Below are 16,479 nucleotides of genomic sequence, written 5' to 3' on the forward strand. Positions count from 1 at the left end.
TAGGAACACAAGAATAATGGGTGTTTTACGGTTACTTTCAAATTTTAAACTTGGTGGTTCAGTTTGAGTTTTGTCTGCAACTAAGAAAAAAATCTGGTTTAGAATGGTCATTTCTCACTTTCCACCAGAAAAAGACATGAACTTTACAGTCAAACAGAAAGGCAGTTTGATTTCAGAGTATAAACTAGCCGCTTTCTTTACTTCTTTCTTTCTATTTCATAGTTAAATTTTATTCTTAAAGGAGTTGATCCTATTCAGAGGCAGAACTACTGCTTTAAAGTTCTTGTTAGTGATGTCCTGAATTCCCAAAGAGTTGTGAAAGATGGGCTTATGGGCTGATCTGGAGACTTAAGGGCCTGAAATCTTTTGGAGCAATAACAGCTTCATCTCTTCTAGAATGACGAGTATGGGAATCCCACCAGTTCTGTAAGAAGTCATTTCTATTCCTTGCTGTTTGTGTGGAAAACAATTCTGATGTGTAGTTTAAACTTTCTTCGCTTCAATTAAACCCTGTAATGTTTGTGCTGTGCTTATACCCAGCAGGTGTGAGAACAAGTTTTCTTCTCCTTTGCAGATGCTTTAAGCAACTTGAAGCCTGTAACTGACTTTCATCTATCTTAAATGCTTATTTTTTCTACTTAGTGATTCTGATTATTGGAAAAAAAAAAATAAATACGACGTCTTCTAGTGGTCTTACTTGGATTTCCATAGGCCTGTATCCTTCTGGAGAGTTAGTATCCAAAACCGGCCATAAAATCTAAGCTAAGGGCTCAAGCTGAATAAAACAAGACTTCAGTCAGTATATGTACATCCTGTGTAAGAGGAGTATTGCAAGTTTGACACCTTTGCAAGGTTTTGATTTTTAAAATTCTGTTTAGATTCTCTTCTGTGGAATTGCAGTCAGCTACTCATTCCATGTTTTGTACTTGTGCAGCTGATTATTGCTACCAGAGCATAATACTTCATGCTTATCCTTATTGAATTGCATCCTTTTTATTTCAGACCATTGCTCCAATTGGGCAAGATCTTCCTGAATTCTATTCCTGCTGTCCAGAGTGCTTGCAGATCATCTGCAGGTATAAAGATAGTCTGTACTCCACTGTCCAAGTCATGGATTAAAGTATCCTATAACACACTCGGAGGAGACCCGTGGAGAGCTCTGTTTGATGCATCCTTCCACTCTTCCACTGAACCATTGGAGAGCCACGTGTACAGAGTAGTTATCAATGGTGGACCCGCTTCATATAAGCTGTGTTTTTACTTACAAAAATGTCATGCAAGATGGCATTAAAAGATCTGCTAATTCTATAATGTGATCACAACTTCTGCATTTTTTTTCTGAGAGGCCTGTTTATTTTTCTCAGAAGGAATTTTTGTCTGACATAAGCTTCTGAAAAGGCCATCCATGTTGGCTTGCTGCTGTCTAGGTAATAATAAATAGGTGATTTTGCTTTGCTTTGGTTTTCTTCTGCGGTATCAAGCACATCTTGTCTGACCTGTTATTTTCATGTTCTTCAAAGATGGGTGTTTATGCCTTTTTAGTCTTCTGGATCATTCCTGTTCTCAAAATTAATGAAAATAAGTCAGTGATACTGAGTGAGAAAACTGTATGAGTTGGTCTAGTACGCATCTTTTTCCCCCAAAGTGGCAAAAGGAAAGTGTGGTGGTATTCACGTGTTCCTTTTCTTGTTGCCCTTAATGGCTGATGTTGGTCAGTAGTTTGCAGATTGAAATTTAGCTTCAGCTGTGTCATGAACAATGATGTTACTATTCCTCCTTCAAAGCTAGTAGCTGAAAAAAAGGCGTCTGTTCAGCTGCCTCTGTATGCCAAGCTGATAGCCAGCACTTCCAAAGCCAGTTTCATTATTTAAACTAAAAGGCACTTATCTGTATACTTGAAAAATTGCCAGTTTTCATGGACATGATTTCTCGCAAAGCAGAGCTCTCTAGATTAAAGTTTGTATTTGGCAATGTCCTGATTAATGGCAGTGGGAGGATACTCTTGAGTATGAGGTGAGACTTTGGATGTGGTTTAGACTTACCTTTTAAAGGGACAACTTGAAATTTCAGGTATTCAGAGAACTGAATAAATTTTCATCCTTTAAGTTTAGATAAAAATTATGTTGCATGAAAACTGTTGTTAGAAACCATAACGTCGGAGGGTGTTGTCATTATTGATGTTTGTGAGCTTTTATAGGAAATAAATACAGTATGTGTTGTAGGACTTCAGAAACGTGGAGGCATTTTTTACCAGTCGAGATGCAGTTGGAATGTTGAAATGTGCTAAGCTGGCTGGCTGTCGTAGTCTCTGGGACTGGCATCGAGCCTCTCTGTCCTGGGGAGTACCTGTTCTCCCCTCGCCCCAGGGATGGAGGAAGAAGTGCCTGGGGTACCTTCAGTGGAAGAGGAGGTGGGCGCTGGTTCTCTGGCTCAGCACCAGGGAGGCCCCTTTGCTGGCTGCTGGCTCTGCTGGGGCAACCTGCCAACAACCGGGGCTGAGCCCCAGCCCCTCGGGGCCGGCCGCCAGCCGGGAGGGCACCTGGGCAGTCTGCTCTTCTGGTCCAGGCTGGCCCCACGGGCGCTTGAGGCAGCATCGGAGGGACTTCTGGTGCTTCAGCAGGGGCACGGCAGTAGCAGGCTAGATGATGCTGCTTCTGTAAGCTGTTTTCTCAAACCGTTACTGCAAACTGAAGGAAGATTTTTAGTAGCTCTCTAACCTTTTACTGTTTGATGTGGTTAAAAATAGATGCCTCAGTAGTCCGAAACTCAGTTGTGTTAGTTCAGACCTGCAGGTTAGGCATCGTTCATGTTACCTCTGTGGAGTTGCTTTTCCTGTTTAGATAGCACAACCCCCTCCCCCCCAGTTAATATCTTGCTAAAATGTAGCTACAGATTAGAAAATGTTCTCTTAATTGTCTGAAGTAATGCAAAAGCAATTTCAACAGCAAGGGGTACAAACGAGAATTTAACAAGGAAAACTTTAATACCTTTCCAGATACTTGCTTAGGAATAGTACAAGAATATATAGCATATAGGTTATCAGTATAAAAATAGACTATATGAAATACATGCTGTGTGGTTATAAACCACAACTTTTTATACCTAACAATAGCAACAGGTTTCTATATGCTGCAAGTAAATTTATCTTGGAAGTTAAATGCCTTTCTATTTAGTCACTTTCTGAGGAAGAGACTTTTTACGTAGTCCCCACAGACAACGGAATTAGAAGAGCTTGGGCCTCTCCTTGCTTTCAACAAAGGAATGCTCTCTGGATCTGCAGATGCCAATTGCTTTCCATATGTTAAGTCCCTGTATCACTCAAATATCCTTTAGCTATTGTGTTGCTCTTCCTATAATTAGTTGTATTTAGTTGTCACTCAAGTGTTCAGTACTTTTTATGAAAACATAAGTAGTACCAGCATAAGAGCGTGATATCAGCTCGATCAAGCAACTTCTGTAGCAGATTTTAGGCTAAATACCAGACTCATGGAATTATTTTTTTTTTTGAAGGGTAGAGTGGTAAAGGTGTGAGGAGGAGTGACAGACACTTCAGACAAATGGTTCCTGATCATTGCTGATGCACAAATATTGTTATCCTTGTGAGGTTTTTGGTATATACCTGCTGTAGGAATCAGATTACTTCAGATAGTGTTTTGTTATGGTGCTGCTGCTATGTTTTTTTTTTTTTTTTTTTGTTCTATGATTTCAACTATACAGCAATTGTAATTAAATGGAAATAATTAAATAACTTGAAGACAATTGTTTTAAGAAGTATTCTTGCCATAAACTTAGAGGGATGGGCATCTGTGCTTCCAGTGTTGGTATAAACTTCTGTTTTTAAAACTGGCTTTAAAAGGAATTTGAACAAATACTAGCTTTTCTCAAAAATTTTCCACTAAGCTGTTGCATTCTTCTCTAGGGCTGGTATAGCTATATCAACGTAAAGATGAAATGCAGTATTAATTAAAGAAGTTTCTAAGCTTAAGCATAATGCTCTGATACAACTACTAGCAATAGAGAATTTTGACTTTATGCTTTGTCCAGTATCTTGTAACCAATAAGTGTTCAGATGAGGCTTTGGAGAATTAAGATCTTCAGACTACACTGTTGGTATAGTTGCTATCCATCCGTGGGGCAAATGGGCACTGAACGAGGAGGGTCAGGCTGTCTCGGGGTAGAGTCCAGTTTTCTGCAGGGTTTCTGGAGCCTATGCTGAAGGCTTGTGAGAGCCGGGTGGCAGCTGGAGCACTCTGATTTACTGCTCACCAGGCGCTTCCCACCAACAGCTGTCCTACTGCACACCACGGCGGGGAAGCATGGGGGTGACTGACAGCCACTTACAAAGTCTGCGAGATTTTAGATTCCACTTTTCAATTTTAACTTGATACGGTTTTCAGTTGTAACTTAATCTCTCATAGCTTGAATATGGCACATTTAGCTCTGACTTCTAGGTCCCCTTGGAGAACTCGTGTATTTTGGATATAAAGTAGGGTGCTAAGTAGACTAGAAATACTGGGTACTGTTTGCAGAGGCGTTTTGTGAAATATGAAAAATGTGAAAGGTATCTTTTGAATTTAGGTTATGTATAGCATTAGAGTGGTATACAGCTTACCGATACAGGATTGTCAGCATAACATGAGATGTTTCATTAATGGCTTTACAGTTGTCTTTTAACCGTAGCAACTTGAAATAGCATGAAAATCCATAGGGCTCAAGGATTACTCTTTCTTTTTGAACCACTGTGTCCTTAGTGAAGCCCATAGAAACAGGAAGGCCTTTCAGTCATTAAACTATTCTTTAAGCATTCTGTGAAGTCTGTAAACTTTTGGACATAAATTTAACCTGTCTGGACAGCTGATTTACTTTGTAATGCAGGTTGAATAAGAGAGTTAGTATTTTTATTACAAACCCATTTTCAATATGTCTGTTTGATTCTTGGATCTCATAGGAATCCGTCAACTGCATTCTACCAAGCGTTCCATTTCAACAAGTTACGTGAGTCAAAGACCTTCTGGGATAGGTATGGATGCTTAAGTATGGAATGCATATGTGCTGAGGTGTGCATGAACAGCTTCGCTCTATGCAAGTTTCTCGGCATTTTCGTTTGCACGGAACTGCTGCTTGTGTTTAGAGCTTCATATTGGGCTTCTGCAGCCTGAAGGTCAAAAAGCAGTCATGGAAGTGAAATATTTGCACTGAAACTTACAAGTCTAAACTATATGACGTGACAGTTTTTTCTTCCTCCTTCCATTATGTGTGTATCATACATAATGTGTAAGCTGAAAGAGTTTAATGCTAGTCAGCGACCAGCTGATCTTCACTAAAATATTTACAGCTTCCTTTTCCAAAGAAAAGTAACTTTTTGGCATTGTGGCCATTGAGTCGTATTTAAACACAATTTTGGCAAAGTTAAAATCTTTCAGTTACAAAACCAGGAAAGGAAGCTTTCTGGCTTGCTTTCATTCTGTGTAAGTAAGGCTAGATGGGGAGCAAATGTGAACTGTGGCGAGATATGAAGTAAATCTACCAAGGTAGCATTGAACTCATGGCGAGAAACTGCATTGAAGTGCAACAGAGATGCATTACTAATTCATCAGCAGCTGCAAAGTTGTTCTTTCTTGCACTTCAATGATTTTGAAGTTGTTTTTTTTTTGTCAGCATTAAATTGAAGTCCTAGTGATATGTAACTTCATGCCTTGTGATGCTTTGGCTTGTCACAATATTTCCACTTAACAAGCTCTGTGGAATATAAATTTTGTTTAGCTATTGAAGTATTGATAACTATTTCATCATTGTACTGGCTGTATTTGACTTGAGAGGCTTTTCAACTTTCAAAGCTTAACTGAATCCTTTAAAGTTTGCTTGGCAACAATTTGTATACTGTACAACACCAATGGTTAAAAGTAATGCTAATGCATCCTGCTCTTTTTTTTTATTGCTGAAGTGCTAGCATTAGTCTAAGTTTCAAAAGCACGCCTTCCTTTTCTAGCAGAAACTTGGACAAATTTGCATTTTTCTTTAAGCTCTGGATGGTGCTGCTTTCCTGTATTTATGGGTCAGAGTTGGTATTTAGGTTCCAAGGACTTCATTATTTAACTGAAACAAACTTCAGGGCTTTGAATACAAATTTGGTATGTAGACCAAAAGCTTGCTTTAAGGTCTAGCCTTCATCTGTTTATCTATTTTCATGTCTCAACTTGAAATAATTTTTCAGGTGAGGAAGCTGATTCAAAAAACCCCCTAAAATCAAATAATTAATGATTAAGATTGAGGCTTCACAAATCTGAGGCTTATGTACAATGTCTGAAACAAGTATTGGAAGCATGGGATATAGTAAAACATTAAGTTCAGGTAGAATGTCAATGGCTTCCTTTAAAATAGTTTTGCATCTTTGCTGTTGAACACTTCATGGTAAAAACAAGTATTTGTAAAGACTTAGAATCAAATTCATCAGGATTGACGCTTGTTTTAAATTTCTAATCTCTTCAGATTCCGAAGTCTTTGACAGGGTTTTGCATTTGTACTCTGGTTATTAGATTTTTCTTAGGATCATGTTACGTCGTTTTGCTTTACTAGATGAATGAAACCGAAAGCTTTCTTCAGCAAACTTCCAGTGAAAACCTAATGGAGAGGAGTTCAGGGGCACAGCCAGTGAAGCCGGTTCTGGGGAGCGCTTGACAGAAGGGGTGCGGTGGAGCTGGGCTGGGCGGCGCGATGGGAGGCCCCCGGGCCCCGGTAGCTCCCTTGGCCCAGGCAGGACGGCCCCGGCTGCACGTGGGGGTCTGTTGGCAGACCTGAGTAGCTGGATAATGAGGCAGTGGTTTGGGGCTTTTTTTGTGGTCTCCAATTTGTGAAAGAGAAATATCTCTGGAGAAAACCATAAGCACTTCTGATTTCCTCAGAACCCCTTTTTTTATCGCTATAGAGGTTAACACTCTGCTGCAAAACATAAGGATCTTAAGCCTGCTGGCAGTAGACTCTTTAATTACGTTTTGCAGCTCCTTCAGAAATAGTTTGTGAACCTCAGGGGCCTGAGTTAGACTTTAGTGTAAACATAATAGAACATCTTCATGTGTAACTTCAGTTTTTTTTTCCCTAACAAATACGGATTATTCTTCTATGAGCAGCCATCTCTTGGGACCATTTGAAGTCAGCAAAGCTAGCCATGTGCTCCTGCAAGAGACAGTAAGAGATTACTAAATTGCTCCAGTAGAGTAGTTTATTTTTTGCTAACACACCATGTCAGGGACAAATGCTGGTAACATTCAAACCATTAAATATTAGTGAAATACTGGTTGTTACTGACATAGTGTTTACATAGGTGTTGCTAAGGACACAAGCCTCATGGGTCTGTCTTTTCAGCTGGCATGGGTACTGAGGAGATGAAGGGGAATAATGGCTTCTTGGCATATTCACATGGGTCTGGGTGACTGCTCTTCTGTGCCTGGATTGCCTTTATACAGTAATAGTGCTGTAGGAGCTTTGGATGGGTTTGCCTGAAACACACCCATTGGTGGTAAACTTGAATTTAAAGCAGTAGGATTTATGTTTCCATTGTGTTTTCGTGTGAAGCATTAAACCTTCACAATATAAATTAACTCATAATGTGTATTTTCTCCCCACATTAGCACTCAAGTAAATGTATTCTCAGTGTTGCTGGTAAACATCTTTCTTCTTATGTAATTGTGATGAATTAGACAGCATCTGCATGCGATGGACTTTGCTCAACTTCTGTTTCCCTATTCGGTGGCTTTCTATTAGATGGGATGCTCTTCCTGTACACAGGAGAAAGTCAAGAGTTACACATCTCACTTTGATTGTAACTTTATCTGGAGGTTCTCTTAGAGGTGAAACTTTTCAGATTTGAAATTAAGAGTCTAAAACTCCATGTGAAATGTAAAAAGCCTTAGGACAAGGCAGGCATTTCATGTAACACACTGATCCAGTCAGTGTTGTGGTTAGTGTGTTTCTTGATGCTTCGTTCTCAGGGAAGTGATGCACAATGTGACTAGTCTTCATGCCTAGGGAAGAGTGTTCGGTTCATCAATCTTACCAAAGATTGTAACTCAATCTTACCAAAACTACGAATGAGCTGCATTTTTCTTCAATGTCAAAAAACTCCCAAACCTAAAACAATTTGACTCAAACAATGGCTTGATTTTCCCCAGAAGTATTCTGTCTCTTACAGAGCTCATGTGTTGCTTCTGAGATCAATTATGTTGTCTTGAATAATTGATCTTCAGAGTTGCATGTAAAACTGAGGAAAACTTAACTGTCATATGGCAGCAAGCACTTCTGTGTTTGACGGAGGAGCTGAGGTAGGCTTGCAGGGAAAGCCAGGCACCTGCCCGTAATCCTGAGGATGCAGATTCACAGCTTCGGACCTTCTCACGCAGCTTTGACAAAGAACAATGATGAAAATCTGAAATATTTGCATAGATACTCTTTCAAGGCTGGATAGTAGACCGTATTGGGAAGCTATCATTATAAAATCTTGTAATTGGATGGAGGCTAATTAAACATGCCTTAACTGTTTCAAGAGTAGGTAAGGTTTCTCTGGGTGTACTAAATAGCTCAACTAGTGGTAAGACATGAAGAGTGGCTGGTTAAGTGACTATAGTAGCTCATAAATGAGTAAACCAGTGAGGGGAAAGGATAAATTAATGCATTATTTTAGTTTGTAACTCACTTGTGAGCAAAACAAATGTGGGAACACTTCAGGGTACGTTACTGTTCCTTCCAGAAAGGTTGCTTAACAGTTTGGTTTAAAGCAGTAAACAACAAAAGAGCTAGAAGGGCCAGAGGAGGTCACCTGGTTCAGGGGTGTCTGTCCAAGACTGCAGCGTGTAGATCTTTTCCACTTTTGCCTAAAGCAAAGTAGATGTAGTGCTTTAAAGGAGGAGTTGTGTTACAGAGGCCATTGGACAAGACTCTCGCTAGCACTGGTGTGCCCTTTCTGCAGGCAATCTTTTCCACTCTTGCAGGTTTAGCAGTGTTGAGCGATAGGTTTTATGTATCTAAAAGCATGATGTGAATAGTACAGTGTAACTCTTGATGCTAAAATTTAAAAGACATATCAAGAAAAATCAAGAAAACTAATGGCATTCTGGCAGTCTTCGTGGGGGTGGCTTGCTGCTAAGAAGTTCTTTGGGAAAGTAGTATGCAGATAATCAGTAATACAGCTGAATTCACAATATGTTTTTTGTTACTAACCAAAAAAACTGAGGCTTCAAAATTGGTTTGTCATCCAGTCAGGAGGATTTGAAGTCTCATTTCACTGTGAAATGCTGTTATCTACTCCAGTACTTGACAGTGCCAAAGCAGGGCTGTTTGTAACTCTCATTCCTAGTGCATCCAACATTGGCATAAAGTACACACATAACTAAGGACTGTGGGACCTCTAAAAGTGAACCACTGTGGCTTTTTTAAGCATGCAGAGAGAATTAAGCTGCAAATGCCTTTATTTTGAAGTCTGATTCCTAGTCTTTCCACCTAGATTTCAAAGAGAATTTTGAAGTTGAGAACATGTCTCTTAGAAGGATGGTAGTTCTATCTAAAGACACTAATGGTGAAAATGCCAAGCTGAGTGCAGTGGTGGTGGTTGAGTTCACCATTGAAATAGATCTCGGTGCTTACAAATGTGGGGGGGTGTTGATGGTTAAATTTTTCTCCCACCATTAGCAAGTTAACATTAAGACATTAACCTTTTTTGCTGTCTTCTGATCCATTCATCCTCATTTTTTTCCATTAATCACTTTCCCATTCTGTGAACAGTGTTGTTCAAGTTTTGGAATAGTCTACAGTAAGTAAGTTTTCCTGAACTGAAAAATTAAGCTTTACAAAGAACGCTTGTTTGGTCATTACATAGTATCTGTATTTTCAATCAAGTCGCACACTGATTATATGTTGTGCTAACAGGGCTACCAAGCACTTTAAAAACAATATTATAGTTTGTTGGTGGTGCTGAAACATCTTTCCAATAATACCTTACCATACTCTTGGGATATCACGTCTCCATAGGAAACGTTTTAGCAGCAATTAAGGCAGAACTATACTGAGGCTTTTAAGAGCGTGCTGCATTGTGGAAAGTGTGATTGCTGTATATTGTGTAACATACTGTGAAATCAGACTTGTTCTTAGACTTTCCAGTTCTCTTCCCGTTTTCTTAATCTGTATACACATGATTGTCCAAGATACTTCTGTCACTTTGCAAGACATTTGAAACAAAAGAATTACAATGCCCTTCTTGGGTTCTAGACATATAGGAGAAATATACCTAAAATACAACATAAAGAATTCTGAAGTGCAAGCTGTAAGTATTTGATAAAACACTTTTGTTCCAAACGCTGCATACCTGATTGTGAGCTATAGCTCAGCAGCGTTATTAGCAGTCAAGGTGTAATTTTCCCCTTGGTCTTTCAAAGTAAAAGGTGGAAAAAACTACATTTAAGCCAGTAGGACTTTTTTTTTTTTTAAAAAACAATCCAAACAAGGATTTGTCAGACTAAATAAGGTTTTGCCTATCTGGCATGTAACGTAGAAAAATGTTGATTTTACTGCCCATCTCTGGAAATGGCAAAATGTACTTGCTAATCTTTGTAATTTTTGCTGACTATAAATTTTGCCTTGTACTTGATGAGCTTCAGAGTGATCTTGGTATACCAGTATAACCTTTCCAGTCAGAGCCTTCATTTGCAGAGCCTTAACTTGGAGGGCCAAGTCAAACTGAATTGTTCTCTTAAATTACAGTGTGTGTGTGTGTATGGCAGCTAGTTGGCTGCAAAAGCTCCGTTTGAGGGAGGGAAATTTGCAGTTGCAAAAAAAAAAAAAGTTAATGCATCCCTTTAACTGTCCTGTGTTACTCTCTGGATTTTTATGTATCACAGCTTTGGCAATAATTGTCAGACTTCTACAGTTCCTGGAGCAACTGGTCTAAAAGCATAGTGTAGTAGTTGGTCTGTCTTTCCTTAGAGCTAAATAGTGTCTTTCCACTTCTAACCGAAGGATTTGCTAGTTGAGACACAGGTCATACAGTGGATGGTGCACTCACAGGTTGTATCAAACTCTTTCCAGTATGATGGATGCTTATGACATCCAAAAAGACTTCTTTAACAGGTGTCTTCTGTTTTTTTTCTGGCCTTTTCATAAGGACTGGATTGTACCTATAAATTTAATTCTGCAGCCACGGGATAAAATATTTTAATGCAAACTGAGATTTGATATCAACAGCCAAGGCCTTGAGAAAAATACAAAATCTTAAGATTTGGCAGCATGTTTGGACTGTACCACGAGAACAGCTGGCACTGAAGCGCTCTGCTTCCCAATGCCTCGCCGGAGCTGTTTACTGAGGGGAGCTCTATTAAACGAGGAACGAACAGAATCGTATGGGAGGTGTGCTACCTTAAAATCTAATTCTCGTATGCTTTTAGAAAGTGGAATGAAGTACTGTCGCCAGGATGAAACCGCCTCTGACTACCAGGAGGCCGCTCAGGCCGCGTGGAGCTTTGGGGCGGGCGGGCAGGGCCTGCGCGCTGGGCACGGGGCTTGTGCAGGGAGCGGCTCTGCCGTCCGGGCTCAGTGCTTCGGCAAATTTAACTAGAAAACTATCGATGAAAGGTGTATAATTACAGTGGGATCTGCTTCTGCATCTTTACAGTGTAAAGTGTGCTGTTTGCTTTAACTTTGCTCCTCTTTATTTCTTCAGAGCTGCCTCACCTGACTCCTAGAGTGGTGTTCATGAAAGGCTGTATCAGTGACATGGAGCAGTCTTGGTGATTTCAGTGACTCTTGAGCACAAACAGCTTTGACAATTTCAGATAGATCTGAAACACATTAAATATTCCTTCCCATTTTAGATTAACCTTGTAATGAATTATAAATACTTTTTATTCTGATGTGGTTTACCACAAGCATGGCTTGAAAGGGGCTTGGAAGACAGTAGGACACTGGAACAAATTTCTTTTGAAATGAGTGTTCATCACTTGTTTTAGATGACAAGCTTGGTTTCATTTGGAAATAGAGGCTGTTATTACCTCAAGCTGAAAAGCCGATTCCCTCTGCTTGTAAATGTTGGGTGCTAGGTACTGACAATTCTTGTGAGACTTGCTGAAATGGATTTCTCTAAATAGCGTCACACTCTTTCAGTAGTTGAGCTTTGTTTCCCGTATGTAACTAATACTGCTGAGCATGTTGCCAGTACTCATTTTAAAAAACCTTCAGTAATTTTTCCTTAACACTTGGTTTCAGTGAGTGTTTCATATTTTCAGAGGCGAGTTTCCAAGCATGACTGCAAACCTTGCATTTTTCCCCTACGTTAACTTTTTTTCAAACGTAGCTGCGCAGTGCTGATAGCAACTTCCATCTCCGGGGGAGCATTATCAGTCGTTATCACTGGCGGGCCCGGTAATTAGTCCGGGAAGGGCTGTCTGCTGTCAGACACGGAGCTGTGGGGTGAAATGGGAGCACTGCGCCGTAGGGTGGGAGGGCTGGCACGGGCAGAGCGTGTGTGTGGGTGCAGCTGGGGCAGCGGATCCTCCGCCGGAGTCCCGGCAGTGCGGGCTGCCCTGCCCCGGCGCCACAGCTGCGCTCCGAGCGGGGCGATCCGAGTCTGCGGGAGAGCAGGGGCACCCCCAGCCCCCCGAACCCCGGCGCGGGGGGCTCCGAGCGAGCCGCTGGCTCGCGTTCCTGTATTGTGACGGGAAGACACAGCACAGATATTAAGGCCTGGATTGCCGTCACCCGAGGCTTAAAGACGTAGTTCAACGTCTTGCTTCGCACAGTAAACACACGTTTTTTTTATAGTGGCAGTGATTCGTTTTGTTGGGCTGTCCTCTTTGGAACAAGACTGACCCTAACTGTAACCAGCCAGCTGTGGTGTGTTTCTTAGATGTTAAATGTGACCCCGAGAGAATTCATTGAAACCAACTAAGTGCAGTCGTGAAGTGCAGGGCTTTGGTTGTGTCCTGCTCGTCTGTTGACTGCTGCCACTCAGTTGTAAATGGTGCTGATCCAGGAACTCCTTTACCTTGAAGGCAGTCTTCAAATAAAGCCAGAGAACGAATAACTGCTTTTTTTTTCCTTCAAGGTGTTATAAAAGCAATTTACCGGAAATAAAACTAGGGGTAAGGACCTTATGAATATCACATGAATTCCTGTTTTCCACCGTGAAAAAAGCTGAAAAAAGGAGTCAAGGAATGAAAGCACTTAATTCACTGTTTATTTTAATGCATTTTTCTGGTTAAGGGTGTTGTAAGCGTAGTCTGAGGAATTATAAAATGAAGGAGCAGTGTCTTTTAAGAGCTCTGACTACTGGACAATACAGTGGGGGGAACAAAACCCCCAAGATTGTGTGCTGAATTCTTGAATCTGAAGCTCTAGCCTCTCAGTGGAAGCATGCTCTAGGAGTCCTGTGGGTGCTGATTCGTGCATAGTTTTAATCAAATGACACAGTAATGCTCACAAAATTTTCTCCTTATATTTGCAGTTCTTCTGGTGCAAGCGTTGTTGCCATTGACAACAAAATAGAGCAGGCGATGGTAAGTAAAAAATAAGTTGATATTTCTGTGAGGATTAGTGGTTTGTCATTGAGCATAAGTTTCCAGCTGTATTGTGTTTCTGTGAGTCTGTAACATCCCTTTGGTTGGGACAGACTGAGACCATCATTTGAAAAAAAAGGATTTTGTGTATCAACTATGGGATGACTACAAACCAGGATTGCCTTTACTGTAGGCCCAGAGGTGTTCTTAAATTAATTTTCCTACAAATTTCTGTGAATGAGCTGATTGAACTTAAAGGGGTGCTGAAAATAATTAGCACATTTAAGTCTCTTTAGCGAAGTTCATTACTAGTTTTTAAATGGCATTTATGCTGTGCCATCCCTGACGTTTTGTTCAGCTTCAGTTACATCTGTTTGATTTTTTGCCTCTGCTGCTTTAGAGGCCTGTTTATTTCTTGGTTTTCATACACCTCAGCGCTTGGGATCGTGTAGCGCAGACTCCTACCTCCAGGTCAAAGCCTCAGAGCTAATGCTTTCACTCCAGGTAGCTGGGACGTAATTCTACTCCTGGTCTTCAGCGTAACCGAGGTGACTAGATCTTAATGCTGAATGCTGGAAACAAAGCTTCTGATGTAAGGGCCACTCTGCGGTGAATTAAGGAGCTAGGTTATTTGCTCTCAAAGGCTGATGTATTCATATATTTTTAGTGATGAGTGCTTTAGTTTTCCAGGCTTGCCACTTACTTAACTGAAAGCAGTAAAATAGTAAATCCTGGGGTTGGAGTGGAATGAAACTGTTCTTTCAGTTGGTGTTAACTGTTAACTTGTTCTCCACAGGATCTAGTGAAAAGCCATTTGATGTATGCAGTAAGAGAAGAAGTGGAAGTCCTGAAGGAACAAATAAAAGAATTAGTTGAAAGAAACTCTTTACTTGAACGAGAAAACGCACTGTTAAAATCTCTTTCAAACAATGATCAGTTATCCCAACTTTCAACCCAACAGGCCAATCCCAGTAGCACTTCACAAGCGCAAACAGTGATAGCACAGCCTCCGCAGCCAACGCAGCCTCCACAGCAGCCGAATGTCTCCTCAGCGTAAAGCTTTCTTGCCTCCTGAAAACAAAAACCTGAGAGCAGTCTGTCCTCGTGTGCCACTGATGTTTTCCACTTCCTCTGAAAGCGAGTAGCCACGCTTCTGTTGTGTGTTTGGCCTTTTCAGTATTAGACAATCATTCTGCAAGAGCTGTCCCTCACTGGTGTATCACGAAGTGCAGCTGGTGTCCGTTAGTCATCAGTGCACAGGGGAAGTCGTAGAAGTGTATTAATGCAGAGAATGCATTTGCTTGGTGTGCAGGAGTTGAGGTCTTTAAGAGCTTTGGTGGCTCCCCAAGGTTTCCATTTCCCGTGGATTACTTTGAGCCTTGCTATCTGATAAGAAGTAACAATTCATCCTAAGAGCCACTGTTCTTTCAATATAAGTAACATTTGCCTACATTAGTTTCATTTATTTGTTTTATTTATTACAGGGCTGCTATTTTCATAATGTACATGAACAATGTCACAGAACTTTTTTAATTTTTTTTTTTTTAAATAAATGTATGTATCAGTAAAATGATAGATGGGATTGCGTTTAATAGATAAAATGTTTAGGCAATAATTGAACAAAAGAATCCTGGCATATTTCTAACACTAATGGCAATTTACCTTTGGTATTTATTTACGGTAGTAAAGATCCAGCTTGAATGTAAATTTTGTATAGAGTGTAAGTATGAAGACCATAGTGCATCTGTACAGGTAGTCACCAGTTATTGTGATATAATAAATAATTGATGGGCTATTTTGATGAAGAAAACTTTGCTCATTTCTGTTTCTACTTTCTAATAGAGAGAAATTGCCATGATTCCTCTGCTTTTTGACATTTCGTATAATTTTTTTTTTTTTTTGGGTGGGAATAAAAAGCTGTGAAATTGTTCAACCTACTTTGTAACCAAAGAAGCAAAGCTGTGTAATTGAGTTTTTTTTTATTTTATAATGCACATTCTTCATGTATTTTTATTTAGTGTTTTCTCATTCACAACTTTCTTTGCTGTCTAGCATGATCTGCATGACCTATAATCTTTGAACCACTTTCGTACCTCATGTTTTTATCCAGCACTCTTATTGTAATATGTAATAGTCTGTGAACAATGTCAAATAAAAAAGAAAGAACAGCTGGTGTTGGTGGAGCTGAGCTAGTGTGCTATGCACTAGTTGTTTAAAAAAAAAAAAAATAAATGAAGTGAGCCATCTTTTGTTCATTTAAAATGGTGTTTTGAATTTCGTATGCAGAAAACGTTTTGTTACATTGCAGATTTTAATGTATTTAATAAATGCAACATGCAGATTAAGTGCAGTGTATACTGAGTATTTAAATTAAAAATGTACATTTCATAAATACAGTTTCAAGAGAGACCATCATTTGTGTAAACTTACGCAGTGTGTCAAATTGATGTGTATATATTTTAACACATTTTCTGAAATTAAACTGCAGTTTTGTTGAATTTTTTTTTTTGGCTCTAGATGTTGTTACAGTGTAACTCAATTCAGTAGCACTTTCTTTCTTAACAAAACGGAGAGAGGTAGCTTCAGTGAGCCAGTAATAGAATGATGCCAGAACTATAACCGAGTCTTGTGCAACAGACTTTTCTTTTATTCTAGGAAAAGCATAATTCTGGTGCTGTCAGTGACCCGTTGGTTTTGGTTATCCACTGATATATGTGGATTAACATTTGGCTTTGTGCTGGGGTGTTGAAACAGTTTGGTGTTTTGGTGTGTTAAAGCCCAGGCTTGCCCTTTGCAAAACCCCTCCAGGCACCCCCGCCCGGCCCCTCCTCCTCAGCCGACACCTTTTCTGTCCGGCTGCCTGCAGATGTTTCCCTCTCTCTTATCCTTGTATTTGTCTAACTCTGGGCAGGTTTATGTGTTAGGTGAAACAAAAGAAGCAACA

The 16,479-nt window shown here is 40.1% G+C and overlaps 1 protein-coding gene across 5 annotated transcripts in view; it reads left to right on the plus strand.

Annotated features, from left to right (window-relative positions):
• The window catches only part of TSC22D2 (TSC22 domain family member 2), a 125,198-nt gene extending 109,165 nt beyond the window's left edge, over positions 1-16,033 (plus strand). The window contains exons 2-5 of one of the 5 annotated variants that reach the window (XM_042801198.1): positions 1,003-1,076; positions 4,949-5,020; positions 13,484-13,535; positions 14,332-14,442. In XM_042801198.1, coding sequence (XP_042657132.1) covers positions 1,003-1,076; positions 4,949-5,020; positions 13,484-13,524 — 187 coding nt within the window. In that variant the 3' untranslated portion in view covers positions 13,525-13,535; positions 14,332-14,442. Of the gene's footprint in view, positions 1-1,002; positions 1,077-4,948; positions 5,021-13,483; positions 13,536-14,331 lie in introns of those variants that run through there. The other 4 variants (XM_042801199.1, XM_033004612.2, XM_033004613.2 and 1 more) reach the window with 4 other exon arrangements.
• The last annotated feature ends 446 nt before the right edge of the window (positions 16,034-16,479 follow it).

Source organism: Tyto alba, unplaced genomic scaffold, assembly GCF_018691265.1.
Source record: "Tyto alba isolate M040663 unplaced genomic scaffold, T.alba_DEE_v4.0 Super-Scaffold_10, whole genome shotgun sequence".
NCBI classification, from domain to species: Eukaryota; Metazoa; Chordata; class Aves; order Strigiformes; family Tytonidae; genus Tyto; species Tyto alba.